General features: G+C 39.7%; 3 protein-coding genes across 4 annotated transcripts; 1 reads left to right on the top strand and 2 right to left on the bottom strand.

The window, feature by feature from the left end:
• Positions 1–17: 17 nt before the first annotated feature.
• Positions 18–4,493, bottom strand: LOC120007606 (rhodanese-like/PpiC domain-containing protein 12, chloroplastic). Its single transcript, XM_038857946.1, has 8 exons — positions 4,147–4,493; positions 3,867–3,986; positions 3,612–3,703; positions 3,399–3,499; positions 3,200–3,310; positions 2,823–2,931; positions 635–685; positions 18–352 (listed from the first exon to the last, which is right to left on the bottom strand). Exons 1-8 carry the CDS (start codon positions 4,370–4,372, stop codon positions 272–274), a joined length of 891 nt encoding a protein of 296 aa, XP_038713874.1. The 5' UTR covers positions 4,373–4,493; the 3' UTR covers positions 18–271.
• Positions 4,494–5,155: 662 nt separating this feature from the next.
• Positions 5,156–7,505, top strand: LOC120007158. The gene is made up of 3 exons (XM_038857357.1): positions 5,156–5,404; positions 6,282–6,946; positions 7,069–7,505. The coding sequence occupies exons 2-3, from the start codon at positions 6,352–6,354 to the stop codon at positions 7,185–7,187; spliced, it is 714 nt and encodes a 237-aa protein (XP_038713285.1). The 5' UTR covers positions 5,156–5,404; positions 6,282–6,351; the 3' UTR covers positions 7,188–7,505.
• A 984-nt stretch (positions 7,506–8,489) lies between these two features.
• Positions 8,490–17,669, bottom strand: LOC120012337 (PH, RCC1 and FYVE domains-containing protein 1-like). 2 transcript variants are annotated; one of them, XM_038863722.1, is made up of 10 exons: positions 17,095–17,669; positions 16,937–17,005; positions 15,384–15,470; positions 13,946–14,035; positions 13,246–13,326; positions 12,881–13,075; positions 10,609–12,750; positions 9,782–9,928; positions 9,132–9,514; positions 8,490–8,957 (listed from the first exon to the last, which is right to left on the bottom strand). In XM_038863722.1, the coding sequence occupies exons 2-10, from the start codon at positions 17,003–17,005 to the stop codon at positions 8,825–8,827; spliced, it is 3,327 nt and encodes a 1,108-aa protein (XP_038719650.1). In that variant the 5' UTR covers positions 17,095–17,669; the 3' UTR covers positions 8,490–8,824. The 2 variants fall into 2 exon arrangements, with proteins under 2 accessions (XP_038719650.1, XP_038719658.1); XM_038863730.1 differs by lacking the exons at positions 13,246–13,326; positions 13,946–14,035; positions 15,384–15,470; positions 16,937–17,005; positions 17,095–17,669 and having other exon boundaries at positions 10,609–12,745; positions 12,881–13,038.
• Between the last annotated feature and the right edge of the window lie 2,020 nt (positions 17,670–19,689).

Below are 19,689 nucleotides of genomic sequence, written 5' to 3'. Positions count from 1 at the left end.
TTAGAACCATCAGAACATCAAACCAGAGCAGCTGTGGCATAATCTATCTTGCAGTACCACCTTTAACAAAATCATTGAAGAAAATATTCTACATGACACATGGATTAACATTGCTCAACTTTCTTTCTTCACGAATTTAATTATCACTGACTACATCTGGGGACATACGTCGCACCAAAAACTCCCCTGACAAGGCACATAACTTGTTCATGTTTCAATACAGAAGACTATGAATCTGACTTCAACAACAATAGGTAATGAGATTCTCTTCTCAGTAAGTCGGGATCGATTGATCGACATTGGTAGCATATGCATGTATTCCTCCGGCAACATTAAAAACTTTCCTGAAACCCTGAACAAGCATAACCAATTTAATCAACTCAGGGTTCAGTGGAAGAAATGTGGACAAAAAAAAAAAAAAAACAGAATTACGATTGATTATATCAGGCACTAGAGAGAGGTGCACTTGACTAAATTTATCTTGCACGTTCAGATGAAAATTTCCTTTCTTCATTTAGGGGTTTCATGATATGTTTCTTTTGAATTAAAATGAAAATGTTCAATTCCTGATCGTATCCTTCCATCTCTAAGGTGATTCTTCTGTACAACAAAATAGCAGCAGAAAGGGTTTTACCTGAGTCTGCAGCCACTTGGCAACCTGTAAGGACCTCATGCCATGGTGACACTGCACATAGAAAATGTGTTAGTACTAAAACTAAATTAGCCAATAAATATATTAAAATTGTTGAATTCTTCGATAACCAAACCTTCCTGTGATAAAAACATGATGTTTTAAGCAAAAACAAGAGAACCAGCACTGAAAAATCGTATAATCTAAATTCTCGAGATGATGCAGAATATAACAGAAGAAAAGGACAACGAAAGAATCTAAAGATTGAAGTCGTCACACAGGGATAAGAAGAATACACATCTACTATCCTACGTACGATATTCATTTTTATTACCAAAGATGGTTGATACGAATCCCACATCGGTTGGGAGTGAGGGTGAAGTGCGGTTTATAAGGGGGCCGCCACCTTCAAATGGTACCAAGGGTTTTCCAAAGAAAAGGATACCTAAGGGTATATTGGGCCAGGGCCTGTGGGCCTTCGGTTTGGGAGTTAGGCTGGGGACTCGAAGCCCAGTCCGTCTGTCTGGGGGCGTGACCCAGGAACTGTTCAGCTCCTTGTGGGCCGGGGTGGGACCCTTGTTATGCTGAGTTGGTGGGCAGGTACTTATCAAGGTATCGGAGCCTAACTCTGGGCCTTGTGGGGGGAGGATTGTGCTCTTGGGCTTCGGCCTTACCCTTCGGGGCAGCGCTCTGCGGAGTGGCCAGCCATGGAAGTGCCTGTCTAAAGATAGACAGAAGGTCCATGGTGCTTGACCAACGTGGACGTTGGTCTCGAAGGGGGGAGTATTGATACGAATCCCACATCGGTTGGGAGTGAGGGTGAAGTGCGGTTTATAAGGGGGCCACCACCTTCAAATGGTACCAAGGGTTTTCCAAAGAAAAGGATACCTAAGGGTATATTGGGCCAGGGCCTGTGGGCCTTCGGTTTGGGAGTTAGGCTGGGGACTCGAAGCCCAGTCCGTCTGTCTGGGGGCGTGACCCAGGAACTGCTCAGCTCCTTGTGGGCCGGGGTGGGACCCTTGTTATGCTGAGTTGGTGGGCAGGTACTTATCAAGGTATCGGAGCCTAACTCTGGGCCTTGTGGGGGGAGGATTGTGCTCTTGGGCTTCGGCCTTACCCTTCGGGGCAGCGCTCTGCGGAGTGGCCAGCCATGGAAGTGCCTGTCTAAAGATAGACAGAAGGTCCATGGTGCTTGACCAACGTGGACGTTGGTCTCGAAGGGGGGAGTATTGATACGAATCCCACATCGGTTGGGAGTGAGGGTGAAGTGCGGTTTATAAGGGGGCCGCCACCTTCAAATGGTACCAAGGGTTTTCCAAAGAAAAGGATACCTAAGGGTATATTGGGCCAGGGCCTGTGGGCCTTCGGTTTGGGAGTTAGGCTGGGGACTCGAAGCCCAGTCCGTCTGTCCGGGGGCGTGACCCAGGAACTGCTCAGCTCCTTGTGGGCCGGGGTGGGACCCTTGTTATGCTGAGTTGGTGGGCAGGTACTTATCAAGGTATCGGAGCCTAACTCTGGGCCTTGTGGGGGGAGGATTGTGCTCTTGGGCTTCGGCCTTACCCTTCGGGGCAGCGCTCTGCGGAGTGGCCAGCCATGGAAGTGCCTGTCTAAAGATAGACAGAAGGTCCATGGTGCTTGACCAACGTGGACGTTGGTCTCGAAGGGGGGAGTATTGATACGAATCCCACATCGGTTGGGAGTGAGGGTGAAGTGCGGTTTATAAGGGGGCCGCCACCTTCAAATGGTACCAAGGGTTTTCCAAAGAAAAGGATACCTAAGGGTATATTGGGCCAGGGCCTGTGGGCCTTCGGTTTGGGAGTTAGGCTGGGGACTCGAAGCCCAGTCCGTCTGTCTGGGGGCGTGACCCAGGAACTGCTCAGCTCCTTGTGGGCCGGGGTGGGACCCTTGTTATGCTGAGTTGGTGGGCAGGTACTTATCAATGGTTCCTCTCTTTTTTTAAACAACTCCCATGCACAAGACTCCCACAATGGGTGGGTTTCGGGACATGCATGATGTACGCAAACCTTACCCCCACATAATATGTGGGAAAATTGTTTTCAAGAATTGAGCCTATAACCTCTAGGTTGCACCACTTCAACTCTCGCCTATGGTAATATAAAAGACCTTACCTCCACAGTCTTTCTCTTCATTAATAATATAAAAGAACTTAAATAAGAAAAATTGTACGCACCATAACATACGTATCCTTCAGAGGATCAAACTTGTTCATTATTTCTGGCCCCCAGCTTCCGAATTGGCGGAGAGGAAGCACTTGAAAACTTGGCAGAGAAGCTTGGGCCCTGTGATGCAAACAAAACACATATTACTACCAAGGAAAATTAGCAGATGTGATTCATGTAAACATTGAAAAGGTCAGACTTAGCAGCTCAAACAGATGCAAATAATATATTTAAAGAACGCTTAGCCTGCAGTTTCCTTTCCACCATCATACCCAAACGTGACATGAGCTGCAACTAATCATTGAAATGTCTTTGAAAAAAGAATAAAAGCCAGATAAAAAATCTAGCTACAAAAGAAACAAGAACTAGCAATGAATATGAAGAATACACTTCTTCAGGTTCTCGAACATCAATCAATTGGGCCTCTTCAACAAACTGGGGGTCTTGCATTTTAACATGAAGTTCAGAAGGTGGGATGTCTTGAAGCGTTGATTCTTCCCTGGTAACATGAAATGCAGATTAAAAAGGATACAAGCGCACCCAAAGTGAGAGTTCAACAAGGCATAGCAACAGCGTCCAAGATATACCTCTCAGACAAAACTTGCAGCAAGTGCCACCCAAATTTAGTTTTACATCTCACAACTTTATTTAGAGGAGCACCGAATGCAGCATCCTCAAATTCTGGTACCTGTGACATTTCATGACCAAGGACACATTTAGCAACATGGTCATCCAGATTCTTTAACATTCTACCCAATCTTAAAACAGTAAAAAAAACTTCATGTAAGCAACTAACGTACCATTTGCCCTTTTCTAACCCATCCAAGCATTCCCCCTTCTTCTTTGGACGGACATATCGAGTACTCCACAGCAAGGTCACCCAAATCCTCTCCTTCATCAAAGAAACAAAGAACAATCTCATAGCATTAGATACATAAAATTTCAAAAAGAAAAACATAAGGAAAATTTAGGAGACGCCAATCAAGTCACTATACAAATCACAAACGTACTCCATTCACAAGAAAAAGGGCATAAAAATTAAGCCAATAACAAACCTCTAACAACACGATGATGAATATCCAACAAAAGATTAAGGTCATCTTCTTTAACAAGCAAGTGCTGCAGCAGTAATTCTATCTCGCCTTTTGAGCTACTCTCAGCAGCACTAAAGGAAGCTGAAAGCAAATAGAAGTTTTCACTCAGAATTCAATTATGACAGAATAATCTTCAATTTTAAACCAAAATCAGAAGAAAATAGAATACGAAACATAATTTAAGATCAATGTTTCTCTTCTTTAACAAACCCCTCAGCAATGAAACAGGGTATTAACTCACCTCGTGTTATTCGTCTAGGGCATGAAGGATCCATCAAAGACGGGAGCCGCCCGAAGCAGAGAGAAGAAAGACGAACCGAATTGCGTTGGAGGGATTTGGAGCGAAAGGAACAAAAAGAGGGAAAAGTGGAGAACGTGTGAAGGAAAGACGAGGAAGAAGAAAGCGAAAGAGTAGGAAGTAGAGATTGTCTCAGGCTACTGAGAGCTGTTGGTGAAGCTCTCAACATTCTCAATTTCGTCTTCTTTTGAATTCACTCTCTCTCAGTCTCAGTCTCAGTCTCAGTCTCTCTCTCAATTCCTTGTTCTCTCTAGCTTCTACGGCTCGATAAATTGAGGGTTTTATTTTTTTTATTTCTCCTCTCTTTCTGACCCTTTTTTTTTAAACAATTTCAACCAACCCTAACCAGTAAAATGACATATATCATCCAATAATTCCAATTAATGTCTCGGTGCTTCTCTGTTTTTGACTTTTTCTTGGGGGTCACTCTTCAATTTTTTAATTTTTTTCCCCCACTATGATGACGAGGATAATATACACCATCCCCTTATTATAGTGAATCAAGTGTGTAATTTTTTTTATTTGAAGTTGAATAAATAATAAAAAAAAAGAGAAAATTAGATATCACTATAAAAATTAGAATAATGCAAATCGAGAGGGGATTGGGAGATTCGAATTCAAGACCTCTATGAAATATGAGACACATATTGTCATTTGAGTTACTCGTGATTATTAAAAAAAAAAAACATTTTTGAATGAATAACCAGATGTGAATGGTATAATATAAAGATACGGATAAAGCTTAGGGCTTCCGGGACCGTCTTACGTCCACCCGACCCTTAGTCCACCCTTAATCCACCCTTATTAAAAACCGTTCGATTTAAAATATAAGTTTTAGAAAAGACCATCATAACCTTCACATATAATTTTAACACTCTTATTCTAATGGGGTGGACCATCCACTCTTTTGAAGGAGGTGGACCTTAGTAAAATCCAGGGCTTCCGAGAGTTCAAACTCATGGCTTCTTCTAACCACGAAACTTAGGAACCAGTTAGAGTGAGACGTGTGTGCACTTTATAAGTTGGATTCCGATGGCGGGGTCCCGCAGTCATATAGATTTGAGACAGAGAGAAGAGAGGAGGAACTCCACACACATTCCAGCTGCTGCTTTTTTCTTTTGGAGAAAATTCTTCTCCCTCATATTTATTTTGTGATTGCATCTTCTCTCTTTCGTATTCGTGAACAGCTTTTCGAAATCCGGTGAGTTGTTGCATCTAATTGTTCTTTCCTTTTCTTTTTTTTTTGAATTTCTTTTATATTTCTCCTTTACATGTTAATCTTTCTGACCGGAGAAAGTTACAAATTTCCTTGCCTGTAGTTTAGTCGAATTTAGAGCCGTCGTGAGGGGTTGAGCCTCTGTGATATTTGGCTCCTTAGAATCGAACGATTGGAACTCATTGTTGGTTTTTTTTCCCCTAATTTTGCTTCGGCAGCAAATAATTACTTATTTGTTCAATCACTTGTGTCTTAGATTTCAGTTCTGATGCGGGATTTGACATAGGCATAGTGCATTTGATAACGATGTCTTACTGTTTGTTTTCATCTACACGTAGTTTGATTCATTGGTTTAATGGGATTCTATTATCTAAATTACGCTTACCATGATGAGCGGATTGCAATATTCATATATTTTTTTTGGGTATGTCTGGGGTTGGGGTTGGGGTTGGGGTTGGGGTAGGGAAGCTCGTTGAGTTTTGTTGATGCGGTTTTCGGTGGCCCTTGAGCGCTAACCGACACCAACAGTGGAGGAAGCCTCCATGGCTCTGCACTCCACCCTACGTATGTGGGTGATGAGAATCGAACCCTTGACCTTGTAGGAGTGGAAGAGAGCCACTACCATTACACCAATGTGGCTCTCGCCTCCCTTAACAAGGTAAGGGGTTCGAGTCTCACCTCAGCCCCGCATAAAAGTAAGGGGTTAGAGCCACGGAGGTCTTCCTCCACGGTCGATGGTACTGAGTGAAAAAGTCACCTCAACAAGTTTCCATATGGTCAGAATCTCCTGGGTCTTTTTTCCCCATCTATATTTGAAGACAGAAGATCCACTTTCTCATATACTGCTGACTTAATATTGCAGGTTGCTAAACAGTTTGTGATGCTATGGTGGGTTATTTGTGTAGCAGAGTGAAATCTTGTGTTCCTCAAAAATGAATTTTGGGTTTGTGAAAAATCTCCCATGGTTTCATAAGCATTCAGACCGGGATTTGCAGACAATCCCTGAATCTAAAAGTATTATCATAGAACAATCAAAGCCAAATGCTGTCTTTGATATCAAGATATGGGTTTGGTCCCTCCTTTCAGTTGTTCCTTGGGCCATGAATGCTGGAGAAAAAATACAGGGACCTTCCACCATAAATAGAAGGTTAAAAAAGCGTGCGCAGCCACACGGGGTTGTTGAGAGTAATGGTGGGATTACCCGTTTGCGCTTTAGACCCTATGTGTCCAAGGTTCCATGGCATACAGGTCCAAGAGCCTTCCTATCTCAGCTATTTCCACGGTATGGCCATTATTGCGGTCCAAATTGGTCCAGTGGCAAAGATGGTGGGTCTCTTCTTTGGGACAAGCGACCTGTTGATTGGTTGGATTTTTGCTGCTATTGCCATGATGTTGGTTATGACACTCATGATCAGGCCAAGCTGCTGGAAGCTGACTTATCATTTCTTGAGTGCTTGGAGAGGCAACATGGTAGTGTAAAGGGAGATCCTCATATTGCTCATCTTTATAAGACCATGTGCATAACAGGTACATTGTTCCATAATAATGAGAAGTAGAGTTAGTAAATAAAGAAGATAAAATGTCAATGGCTTGTCCTTTGTAATGATGAAGATGATAAGCTTTCCATTTTGTGTTTTCATGTTTTGCAGGTCTTAAGAATATTCTAATACCATACCGAAACACGTTGGTCAGGCTGCAGACTGGGCAACCTTTGCCCAATTTCAGCTGGCTAAGCAATGTGAAATGGAGATATTGGAAATTTCAATAAGTCTGAAAATACACCAGGGATCATATAAATAGTGAGCTACCATCTTTAGTGGCTCCCCTTGGGGGAAATTGCTGAAACTAGTCCTAAGACAGTATTATTTGTTAATTTCTCTGAATTGCCTCGAATATACCCTATATGTAGAAGCTAATGATTCTGGTGTCTTTTGAACGTGTGAGATACCTGAGACTTGTTGGCTTCTTTGTGATGCATATACTTTAAATAGCTACACTTTAGTAATGAATATTAGCATTATTATGCACATTTGTATGTACTTGAAGGATGTAGATATAATAGTAAGTTTGATCTCTATTTCTCTCTTGCGCTCTTTTTGTTGATTAAAATGGACTATGGTTTGACCTGGACTTGATGTGCTGCATTGATTAATTTTTTCTTGAGTGTTGTTTTAATCCGGAAAGTTAGTGATTGATATTGTGCTATTTGGAACATGGAAATCGTTTGACATTAGCAATATACAAGGATCCCTCGCACTCCCTTTTGTCTTTCCCATGGGAGGGCCTATCTTGAATTTGTGTATTGATACTTAGAGTGTGTTTGGATTGAGGGATTTGGAGGGAAAGGAAGAGAAGAGAATGAGAGTTTCCTTCCAATTCTCTTGTTTGGATAGTTTATAAAAAATTGAAGGGAGGGATTTGAGAGGATTTGAGAGGAATATTTCATTAAATTTTTGTCAAAATTCTTTCCTCCCAAAATAGAGTCATTTGGAGGGAATAGATTACTAATTAAGTTACTTAAAAGTTTAAAACCTATTTTACCCTTGAACATAACACTTAAACATAAAAAATAAGGATAAACTAGTAAATTAAATTACTTTTCTTTCCTTTCTGTTTTTATCTATCCAAACATGAGAGAGGGAAATATATTTTCTCTTTCATTCTCTTCCCTTCCCTTCTCTTCCTTCCCTTTCCCTTCCCTTCCCCTCCCCTCCCCTCCCCCCAAATCCCTCAATCCAAACACACTCTTATGGAGGTTTTATTGATTAAGCATAATTACTGCCGGTGAGGTTGCAGCCTTAGTAGGTCTGTCTTTCATTTTTCAGGATGACATTATTTTTCTTTGGCATGGATTTCATTTTGTCACCTCTCTGAAATCAAGAAGTTTTTCTTACTGAATACGATATATGATCTGAATGTGAAAATGGGTTGAAGATGGTAGTGAATTGGATGCAGATGTAAGCAGCGGCATCAAACCAGTGGTTGAAGAAGAAGGTTGGTCAAGATGAAGTGGGGGAAATTTGGGCAATTCAAAAGAAAGCACTCCAACAGAACTTGCACTCAGTTAATAATCTTGAGAAAGAAGAAAGACCTGTAACTGATTTCCTTATGAATTTACAAGGCAGTCTCTTTTTCCCAACAATGGCCAGCAACCTACTAAGAATATACATTTCTCATTTTCAACCCCACACATGGGTCCATGTAAGGACCAAAAAACGAAAGCAAAATCATGGGGGAAAAAGAAATCAAAGAAAAAAAAAACCAGAAAATACAATCAAAGCCCTAGATCTGTCCCCTATTTACCAATCATTGCTTCCCTAAACCATTAATAAGAGATGGAAAACAACTCGAATTAATCAACATGACCTCACAAGTCTGTAAAATCTGTAAATTGCTTATCTTATGTTAGTGAGCCAAGTCCTCGCTACCAACACCAACACTTGACTTGTCAACTGTTCGCACATTGTATCGCTCGTATACTCTTGCTCTGTTCTCTGTCCACCATTTTTCTGCTTGTTTCTCACTAAACCGCTTTCGACTGCATTCAAAAATCACAAAGCACTTGAAATTTGCGTACAAATTAAAGTGATAAGAGGAGATTCATTTCAAGAACTCAATGAAGACAATAATCAATCTTCTACCACTACTATTACAGTATTACTAGGATATGCACGAATTGAATGGTTACTAAACTAGGTGAAAATTGACACACCTGAAGCGAACTCGCTTAAGATCCTTGCCACCACCTGGGAGAGAGGTAAGTGTTATATATACACCAGGCTCATCTTGCTCAACCCATTCAGCATCATGACGAGATTCATCATCTTTTGTTCTGCTTCCATTTTGAACGGTTGCTTCTGATACGCCTTGTTTATTGTAGCCCGAACTGCGAGTAGTGGCAGTGCTGGAACCATTAGGAAGCAACTGGCTGTTTGATGTATTTGATTCAGGTTCTTGGAATATTTGACCATTCAATCGGTCAATAGAAAGATTGGAAACATCATGTGCTGCAGGACTGGAACCAAAGGAAGTAAAGGAAGGTGATTTGAAGTTGCAGGATGCTCCCACGGGAAGCCTTTCAGCCATGTCCTTTAACTATTCAAATGAAAAAGTCATATGCATCATATCGCGTTAGATAGCACTTTTAATAAAATTACAGTTCATATAAAAAAAATTCCAGTCAGAATAGCAGATAAAGCAAATCCTTCAACCACTCAATCAACTGCTTCACTGCATAGGTACAATGGAACATCCTTAACTGCTAAATATATTAGAAATCATAAGCAGTGCACAGAAGTTAACATGGTAACAACACGGCACTAAACGAGTTACCATGCTAGTAAATGTTAAATGTCGTCTTACTTGAGCAGTAAGTGACTTGATCACTTCCTTTGCCGCTTTGCATTTAGAAGTCTCTTCCCCTGCAATGGCTATTGCCTCCTTAAGTTGTTTAGTTGTTCTTTCAAGCTCAACTTCTTGAAGCTGTGCCTTGCGCGAGAGATTTTCAACCTGAGAGGAAAGGATTGGTGAAGCACAACACATCATAAAGATGACAACACAAAAAAATCTAATTGGGCTGTTGAAAAGAATAGTTAAATCATCGTGCGCCAAACAGTTTGAATATGGCTTTAAAACTAAGTTAGAGATTAAAAATTAGTTCTCAAAGTAACTTGTATTTTCGTTTGACATTCCAAAAATCAACTCGCCACAAAGTCAGGTTCCTCCTTCTAAAACCACCTCCCACTCTCAAACAGAAAAAATAAAAATAAAAAGTTGACTTGTTTGAGGACACACTTTCCATTAGCAGTTTTTCGTAAAATGAGCTTCTAAAGCCCCTATTTCAACAACAGAAATTATTATTTTTGGGTTTTCAGATATAATTTCGGAATCAAATGAATAAATGTTCTTGCTTAGATAACAACAAAATTCTTTTCTCCATCGTCAATATCTCCTGGAAAAGGAAATCTAAAATATGCTGTCAAACATAGCTTAAGGATATTAAAGAATGTAAATCAACATTTTGCCATGTTTGATTATCTACCTGTCAATAAGGAGAACATTTTTAAAAAAAAACACATACACGTGCTCTCAGTGTTCACTCACCGCGAACAAGAAAGTTTTGTAACACAATGAAATAAGTGAGAACATTTAGACAGACTGGTGATGGAAGGGAAAAGGAGATCATGTACCTGTGCTCTTAATTTAATAACCTCTTGGCTAAGACTATCATTGGTCCTTTTTGCATCATCCACAACAATTTTAGGTGAAGTCAGTCCACCCAGAGTCGGTGTGGGTGTAGTTGAACGTGGAGGACTAGGTCTTCTTGATATTGGTGATGTCGCTCGAGAAACAATTCTTGATCCAGGAACAGAAGCTGAGAAGAACTTCTTGGATGACCCAAATACTGGATTGAAAGATTTAGAAATATTGAGTGCCCCCCACTGGGAGCCTCCATTTGGAACGGGTGAGACTCTGCTGCTATTAAATTCAAATTTCTTGTTTCTCTTGGACCGGCTTTCCACTTGCTTCAAGGATTCCATTGACGAGAGCCTAGCAAGCTGTGAGTGAGATCTAGAATCTAGCTTCTCGTCCTTGTCAATGAACTCATTGGACCCCTGATTGATACCAGATCTTCTACTTGTATAAGACTGAGATGAAGACTCCGTTTCATTGGCTTTCTTTAGTTTATTGAAGCAAGTATCACAAACACGATAAGGTTTATTGGGATTTGGTGCCATTGAAGCCTTAAGAGACTTCTTGCTGCTGCATGAATGGCAAAAGACAAGTCCACAATTATAACAATTGTGGCGTTTTCTTTTGAAATTGAACGGCAGACGGCAGCCAGAACACATTGACTGATCAACACCTGAGACCCATTTATGGAGGCAGATAACTGCAGTAAAATTAGTGCCACACGCAACACTTTTGACTTGTTTATCTTTCAGGGCTTCTACCAATGTAGGGGAATTTCTGTCATCTGTGTCTCCGTGACCTAACCGACCATTTGCTCCTTTGCCCCATGTGTAGACCTCAGTTTTTGAAGTTAAAACTGCAACATGGTTAGCACCACAAGCAATCTCCTCGACAAAAATCCTGGAAAGCTTACCTTCAACACGAGCGGGGTGCTTCCCATCAGCTTGAGGATTTCCTAGCTGGCCATAAACTGGACTGCCCAGAGTGTAGACATGGCCAGAGGTGGTAAGTGCAACTGTTAGACTATGTCCACAAGCAACCTGACAAAAGTTGGGTTCCACGAGGGCAGCAACACATGTAGGCACAAGTTTTGCTTCCTTGTCACCATGCCCAAGTCGACCTTTATCTCCATCTCCCCAAGTAAAAAGCTTCCCTGAGGAACAGTTGCTGGAACTTGAATTACCAACCATGACCTCAACGATTGCAGCTGTGTGCCAAACACCACAAGCAGCCTGCACAACACGGAGCCCCTTAAGAGAATCCACTTCCCTTGGTATCGAAACGCTTTTCCGGTCTCCATGTCCCAGAGCACCAAAAACTCCATCACCAAATGTAAATAATTGTCCAGCAGATGTTACAACAGCTGTGTGCCATGGTCCACAAGAGATAGACGCGACATGTATGCCCTCCAGGGGGCCATTGACTCTCTTAGGAACCCAGTGACTGACTTCGTTTCCATGACCCAGAAGACCATAATTACGTGTGCCATCTCCCCAGGTATACAGATCACCAGAAAGTGTTACAGCGCATGTATGATACTCACCACATGCTACAAACTCAATATTTGTATTAGTATTGCAGAGGGCCTCAATAAGCTTTGGATGCATAATGTCAGAGTCTACACCATGTCCCAGCCTACCTCCTGATTCCTCCCCCCAAGAGAAAATCTCTCCTTGTTTGGTTACTAAGGCTGCATGTCGAGCACCGCAAGCAATGTTCTGAACATCAAGTACAACTGCAGATTCTAAGGCTTTGGGCAGCAAAGAATCCATTCTGACACCTAACCAGCTTTCAATTCTATTAGTTCCACCCCCAAGAACACTATCGCCAGTGCCTTCCCCCCAGAGGAACACATCCCCTAGGGCATCACCATCATCGTGACCAGAACCTTGGCTCGATGAGCTAACAGCACTTGATAGGCTTACCCTAAAAGCATCCATCACCATTGCCTTCATGTTACCATGTACACTATCTGAGCCTCCTGATGACAAAGAATGGAGTGAAACAGTAGCAGAATCTGACGGAAAGAAACTTTTTGGAGGAGCAGAATACAAGATCACATCGGAAAATGCCTTATCTAGACCATTCTTGGGGGGACTGTCATACGGACTATGAAGGCACAGGTGATCACCACTGTCCTGGATTGAAGTATAGAAAAAGCAGTCCCTTAATTTATATATTCACCTAATGCGAAGTAAATATTTATACAACTGCAAATGATGCCTACCATATACTCATATAAATAATAAATGAATGAGAGAATTATACCTTCTGCAAGCTCCCATTACTGCCAAATGGAGAATTCAAAGGAGAGCTTCTCTGGGTGTAAGTTCTAGGACTATTTGCTTCAGATGGAATACCGTCACTCCGTGATTCTGTTCTCCATTTTCGGTGATGACTCCGGGAAATCAATGCCTTGAGACCAGTAAACCAAACCTCAGCTTCGTCTTTATCCTTGCAGATCTAGTGAACAAGGAAAAGATCTCCAGGTTGATACCATTGTAACAGATACAGAGTTAAACATGCCATTACATATGATAAAAAGGGAACGGGATCCAAGGATGATTATCCCATATAATATGGTGATTATTACAGCGACGAAAGTGTATGAGTACAGCCAAGGAAAGTCTTACCAGATCCAGTGACCTGTCATTATATATAAGAGAAAATGACTGGTACTCCTTTTCAGGCCGTGGATACCTTTGAAAGATTGGCTGAAAAAGATTAGTCATGTTTAATTAGACACGATGGAAACAAGATTTTTTTTTTGAATGCACATAATGGAAACAAAAATTATACAATAAAGTCATAGCATAATCAAAACGCAGAAGCTGAAAGGTCAACATAGACTGGCAACATGCACACCCAAATCTCACCCCCTTGCTCGCAGAAATTTTAAAAAAAAGAGAGAGAGAGAGAAAGAAAGCCATAGAAAGGGGGGTATAGGAAAGGCACTCCAAAAGGTACAGTTATCATTTACGGTGTTGCTATGGGTGATTCAACAGGAGGAGACCCTGACAGCTAAAAATGCAATAAGCAAGCCGAACTTTAGCATGATGATTTATATCGGACCACTCTATGGAGCTGTCTGGTTTGGAGAAGCTGTGGCAGTTTCTAAATAGGAGATAGAAAAAGGAAAGTAGAGGATAATGTATCTCATAATTATCACAAGCCGCAAACATGAAACTACATTCTCGACAATAAATTAGAGAGATCAAATGAATCACATTTTTTTTTTCAAAAAAACAACTACAAGTTCCAGACACATTATTGTAAAATATGATAAAATAGCTATTAGCTGCACAAATAAATTAACTTGATGGAGATACATACTGTGCGCTGCCCAGATATAATTCTGGACACATGGCTTAGTCTGAGATGTTTCTCCTCTTTCCCCGAAAACCATATCAAAACTGACTCATCCTGAAAGCAATAACACATTCCCCATTTAGAATTTTTAGGAAGAATCTACAATTACAATTTGTATCAGATTAAAGGAAACCATTTCAAGATAACAGATATTAGTAGTCACAGTTAGATGACTCCTAAATATTCAAGCAAGTAAAATTGCAAGGAATAAAGAGCCACAGAGAAGCCTGAGATTGTGAACCTGTGATGTTGTTAAAATATGTTAGTGCATGAAGTCATCCAACCTGTAACTATATTATCCATTACACCTCATAAATCTGAGCATATCCTCATGATAGTTTTATACCAATTTAAGCTTTATTTTGGCTCGAAAAAATGAATCTCACATTCAGAATACTTTACTTGTTATTGTGGTATACAAAACATTCCTGAGATGCATTTCAACTTCAAAAATGATACTTGCTTGATTGTTTGTTTGTTTATCCGTTTCTCGTTTTTAATCGAGCATCACTACTGTCAGAGTAGATAATATTGATCACAGTCTTGGCAGATTCATAATGGTTTAACCCATTTATAAGAGTGAGAAGTCCATAATAGAGGATTAGTTAAAAAAATTACAAACATATGTACGATTCAACACAGAAGGATTAGCATATAAATAGCTTTAAATTAGAGATCATTAAATTTCCACATACTGGGAAACTGCCTTCTACGCTTTTGTTTGAATTGGGCAGGATATGACTTTAAATCATCACCAATGAGCAATAAACCACATAAATCTAAGAAAAGAATGATATTAACAGCTTTTACCACCATCTTGCTGTACGTCGCAAATTATGCCATTACTGCAAATTTCAGCTTCAATTATAAATGATTCTTAAGCCAGTTCAAACATAAATCCTTGAGCAAACGAGCTAGACAAAGATTAACTTGAATTCGATTTAATTAAAACACAACCTTCAAGCCAGCAATTATAATTCTTGGATCGACAAGCACATGGCCAGTGGCCACAAATACCAAGAATTTTGTATGGTCGAACATAGAGCAATTAAACCATGCATTTTGTTTGTCACTTTGTCTCTGAGTTTAAAACCACAACTAGCATTAGCATAAGGTTGGTTGATGCTACAATCACAGTATTACATGCAAAACACATAATACAGTATAACTCATCTAATTTTGGCATCCTGATGTCTGTCTAACAGTATACATGTATAACTTCTCTGTAGTCAATATCCCTGACCCTGATCCTCAAATATCTAAAAGAATATAGGATTAAATATATAAATAAGGGTTATGAATTCTCACAACAGTCAGAGACAACTATATTCTGTTGCAGCTCCTGTCAAGGTCATTAAAAGGTTATAGTAAGAACAATAAGAAAATACTAGGGTAAACTTACATTAGAAAGCCGAAAGGGACAAAACTTGGGCTTCCCCCTTCTTCCATACTTGAGCAAGTATGCACCTTTTTTGAGAGCAGTAATAGCCTGTTGTAGAAATCATTCAAAAACCTAACTTGAGAACACTCAAGCACTCAACATACTTGCAGGTAGACTTAAAATTATGGATTACACTTTAAGAATATCATAACAATTATAGGGCTGAAGATTAAGTAAATATTAAAATTATCAAGAGAAACAATGAAAGGTTGTAGGTATTCTAGAGAAAGAATAGTTGGGATAGAATGGGTGGAAGGGAAAATCATGAAATCCATATCAGCACCAACAATCAGAAAGCAACTATAGCAACATTCTTATCTTATCTCAATCGGAGCTACCTCTATTTCAGAGTGAATACCCAATTTCCTGTCCCATATTTACTCGTGTTGCTACACACCCAGAACAACATTCTCATCTCTGATACATTCATCTTCTTTTTTAAAATGGAAATACATTCATCTTTTTGATCATGGTGGGATCCACATATGTTTGTAAAAATTACTTTTCGGAGGAAGAAGGGAGGAGATTCTTGAACAAGTAAAAGGAACATGATGTCACTTAATAACCCTACCTCCCATGCTAGACATCATTGCAAGACTTATAACTTACCTATAGAATTTACATTTTATTTTCGAGGGTATTCTTTGGTTTAATGAGACAACAAATGCATTCTTCCACTCATACAACTAGCTCCGACTATATGGGAAACATCTTTGTCTCTCTTCGCTTTGAGTTATTGAACCAAGATATTCCAAATCCAACTCATTGGTCTCTCTTCCTATCCAATTGTACAGAATCCTCAACTCTTCTCCTAGCATTGATTAAATTGCACAACATATATTATCTAAAGCCTTTAGATTCCAAGATGTATGTCTATATTTCAAACTCAAATTAACTCTTGATATAGTCTCATTCACTAAGACTATATCTTCGGCAAATAAGATACACCATGGTACTTCCTCCAAGATAGATCTTGTAAGCTTGTCCATGACTACAGAAACTTAGCATGTGTCAATGCCAATTCTTGATGTAAACATAATATGATGAGACATGTTCATATATATTGTTTGCTATTCCACTGTGTGTGTGTGACCATACTTATCAAGATGAACGAGACTCTTTTCATCTCCTATCTTATCACATCCCTGAGAACCAACACTTGTGACCAGATATTATTTAATACTGCTACAATTTCAAGTATGAATGGCATGGTACACTGATATACATCAACCATGCTTTAGCTAATTCTGCATTTGAAATTCAACTGCATCAAGCATTTTCATCCATCCCAACCTAATGAATTATACAATCAACCAAAAGCACCACTCAATTACTCCGAATATATGAATAATGTGCTCATAATGTATGGAAGACATCAACTCATCAAGTAGCATCCTCTTAAGCTTTTAATCCAAGAGAGTTCAATTTGCTAGTAAAAGAATCGTCTAACAACAAAATAAACTCGCCAAAAAGTGTGGAAAGAATAAATCAACAAGCGAAATACACTTAAATACCTGCTCAGTATCCCTTTCGACGGCGCCAGACCTGCTAAGATCCGAAGCCATCCCGTTGGTCCGCGACATCTAGAAAGAAGAGAACAAAAGACAGACTCTCCCTCAGATGGAAAGATCTCCTCCAGAAGAGTCCTAGAACAAGCAATGTTTTGGCTCACCCGTTCTCAAAACCAAACCCTTCCATTCACCTTATGAACCCTAAATCCACGCAAATCACTCGCTCCAAACCGCCACAGAAACCAAACTCCACCATCACTTCCAAATCCAACACCTCAGTCAGCGCTTCTTCAAATTGAAGAGCTAAATTCAAAGCTGTTGAAGTAAAATCCTCAGAGCTTTGAAACAGAAACAACAAAAATCAAACTAACAAAAAAACTTCAAAAGTATTTGAGATGATTGCCAGTTCGATGGCGAGAAAGTGAGGGAAAATTGTGTGATCTGATCAGCAGCGTGATATATTTGGCAGAGTAGAAAATAGTGGAAGCGTAGAAACACGGTGTGTATGGTATACGAGCTCTCTCTCTCTCTCTCTCTCTGTCTGTCTGTCTGTAATTGGAGATGAGAAGAGAGAGAAAGGAAAGTGAAGAAGGTGTTTGGATAACGCACTCACACACCGAATTTTTATGTGTGTAAATGGTAATTCGACAGTTTGTTTCTTTGACAGTCGCTTTATCGCAGCAGTAAACAACACTGATCATCACTGGCTGCCTGCTTCTTTTTGGTGGCGTCCGTCTGTCCGCCTAAAGTGGAAGAATTTTAGAGAGAGGTTTGTCAAAATTCCATTTTTATTTATTTTTAAATATGCATAAATAAAAAATTTTGCCTTCTAGTGCAACTATATTTGAGATGAAATTACTAACGAGATGTGACTCGATTGACAATCGACTGAATAAGACATATGTGTATCAAATGTTCGATTCCAATGAGAATTATACTTCTGAGAGCAGTAATTCAAAAAAAAAATATTTGAGATAAAATTTGTCTTATAGACTATACTAGGAGTGTTTACGGTCGGTTTCGATCGGATTTTTTTCTTCTTTTTTTGACATAAATTTAACTGACTAAGCAGTCGACTTTGTCGATTTTTTCAGTTCGGTTCGATTTTTAATAGAAAAATGTGTAAATTTCTTTAGTAAAAAATGACCAATCAATTCGATTTTGTTCGGTTTCAATTTTCACGATTTTTTTTTAATAGTCCTACTTCTATTGCTCCTATATTTGAGATATAATATAGAAAATAGCTTCTAACGTACATTTTCCCTCCCTATATTTATTTGTTACAAAATCAAGTCCATTTAAAATCACTATTTTTTCTTCCAATTTTGTTTGAGGGTTAACGATAATGGATAATTGGTAACGAAATTCAAGCCATGAAGTTTTGTTCTACTAACCACCACCATTATCAATCATCTTATCTTTTCTAGTTTGATGCTGCAACACAGTGTTATCTTCTCTCTTTTTTTTAAACTATCTTTAACAAAATCAATGGAAGGTGTTAAGACTTACGATCCGATATCGGATTGACATAATTCAACCGAGTGACATATAAGCAAAAGTCTTACCCCTCTCACACAAAAAACGTATGTGGCAAAGAACCAACAAAGCCTTTAGGTCACTTATTGGATACCCGTTGAGAATTGCCAAACACAAAGTAAAAAATTGGGTAGGAAGACCAAAGAAGCATGTGCAAAGATGGCTTGGGATTCACATACGTCCTTAACAAGAACCATCCTTTTCCCTGACCTTACTGATTAAGACCAACACCATAAGATGTGTGCACTGTAAAGAAGGAAGGAAGAAAAAGGCAGTGAGCATTAGCCACACAAGTTTAGCATTTCTGTTCCCTTCTCCATGACCTTTTGAGAATAATTGACACAGTATTATCAAGCTATACGACTCTAATGATCTGGATATATCCATGCCAACAAAATGTTTGGTGAAGAACAGTGCTTAATTGGGCTTCTGGGCCCTCATGTTGGCAGAGCTTCTGCTCAACTGGGCTTTTGCCTCTGAAAAGTGAAAATGACTCCTTACTCAAGGCTAAGAGACTAAGACTAACATGAGTACATGACAGCAAGGTGACAATCCTTAATTGGGCTTCTGGGCTCTCATGTGGGCCAAGCTTCTGCTCAACTGGGCTTTTGCCCCAGAGTCTGAACAGGAATCCTTTATCAAGGCTCAAGACTAATGTGACAATACCCCATTTATCCAAAATTGGCAAAAACTGAAACTTTTCATTACTATTAAACAGATAAAGATCATTCAGACAAGCGTCAATGGCAAACAAAGTTGATACAAAGCATATTGCTCCCATGAGCACATGAACTAGAAGCAAAAAGTTCAGCAATAAATTCATTTAAAAATAGTTGAAGATGAAGAAAGTCGTACAGCATGCCGGGTTTTCAAATCTTAATCAGCTATTGCTAAACAGTTCTACTACTAATCAGGCCAGGCTGATGACATAAACCAGGAATGAAAGTTCAAATTTTGGAAAGAAGAAAGATACTTCAACCACCATGAAATGCCAAGAACCTTTAAGGGCTAGCAAAAGGACCCAACTGCTTGCCAAACGAAATAATGAAGTTTTTGGTTCCTGAAACTAGTTTTCCTACCTTGGTTGTGAATACTCCATGACCATCCCTGTGTTCCAATATTCCATATTCGCCTGTACAATCTCGCGTATATGGTTTAAGTTTGATGGGATGTTCATGGCAGGTCTGGATGAAATAAAATGCAGTCAGAAATGATAAAAG

The sequence above is a fragment of the Tripterygium wilfordii genome, chromosome 2 (assembly GCF_013401445.1).
Source record: "Tripterygium wilfordii isolate XIE 37 chromosome 2, ASM1340144v1, whole genome shotgun sequence".
Taxonomy (NCBI): Eukaryota; Viridiplantae; Streptophyta; class Magnoliopsida; order Celastrales; family Celastraceae; genus Tripterygium; species Tripterygium wilfordii.
This window is presented reverse-complemented; position numbering and strand designations above follow the sequence as displayed.

Excerpts from the sequence above, each read along its gene's own strand:
- LOC120007606 (XM_038857946.1), bottom strand. The coding sequence starts at position 4,372 with ATGTTGAGAGCTTCACCAACAGCTCTCAGTAGCCTGAGACAATCTCTA. Across the intron at positions 3,500-3,611 it reads GGGTTAGAAAAGGGCAAATG|GTACCAGAATTTGAGGATGC; the intron begins GTACGTTAGTTG and ends GAAATGTCACAG. Across the intron at positions 2,932-3,199 it reads GTTCGAGAACCTGAAGAAGT|GGCCCAAGCTTCTCTGCCAA; the intron begins GTATTCTTCATA and ends TTTGCATCACAG.
- LOC120007158 (XM_038857357.1), top strand. The coding sequence starts at position 6,352 with ATGAATTTTGGGTTTGTGAAAAATCTCCCATGGTTTCATAAGCATTCA. Across the intron at positions 6,947-7,068 it reads TAAGACCATGTGCATAACAG|GTCTTAAGAATATTCTAATA; the intron begins GTACATTGTTCC and ends CATGTTTTGCAG.
- LOC120012337 (XM_038863722.1), bottom strand. The coding sequence starts at position 17,005 with ATGTCGCGGACCAACGGGATGGCTTCGGATCTTAGCAGGTCTGGCGCC. Across the intron at positions 14,036-15,383 it reads GTCCCTTTCGGCTTTCTAAT|GATGAGTCAGTTTTGATATG; the intron begins GTAAGTTTACCC and ends TATTGCTTTCAG. Across the intron at positions 12,751-12,880 it reads GTAATGGGAGCTTGCAGAAG|GACAGTGGTGATCACCTGTG; the intron begins GTATAATTCTCT and ends ACTTCAATCCAG.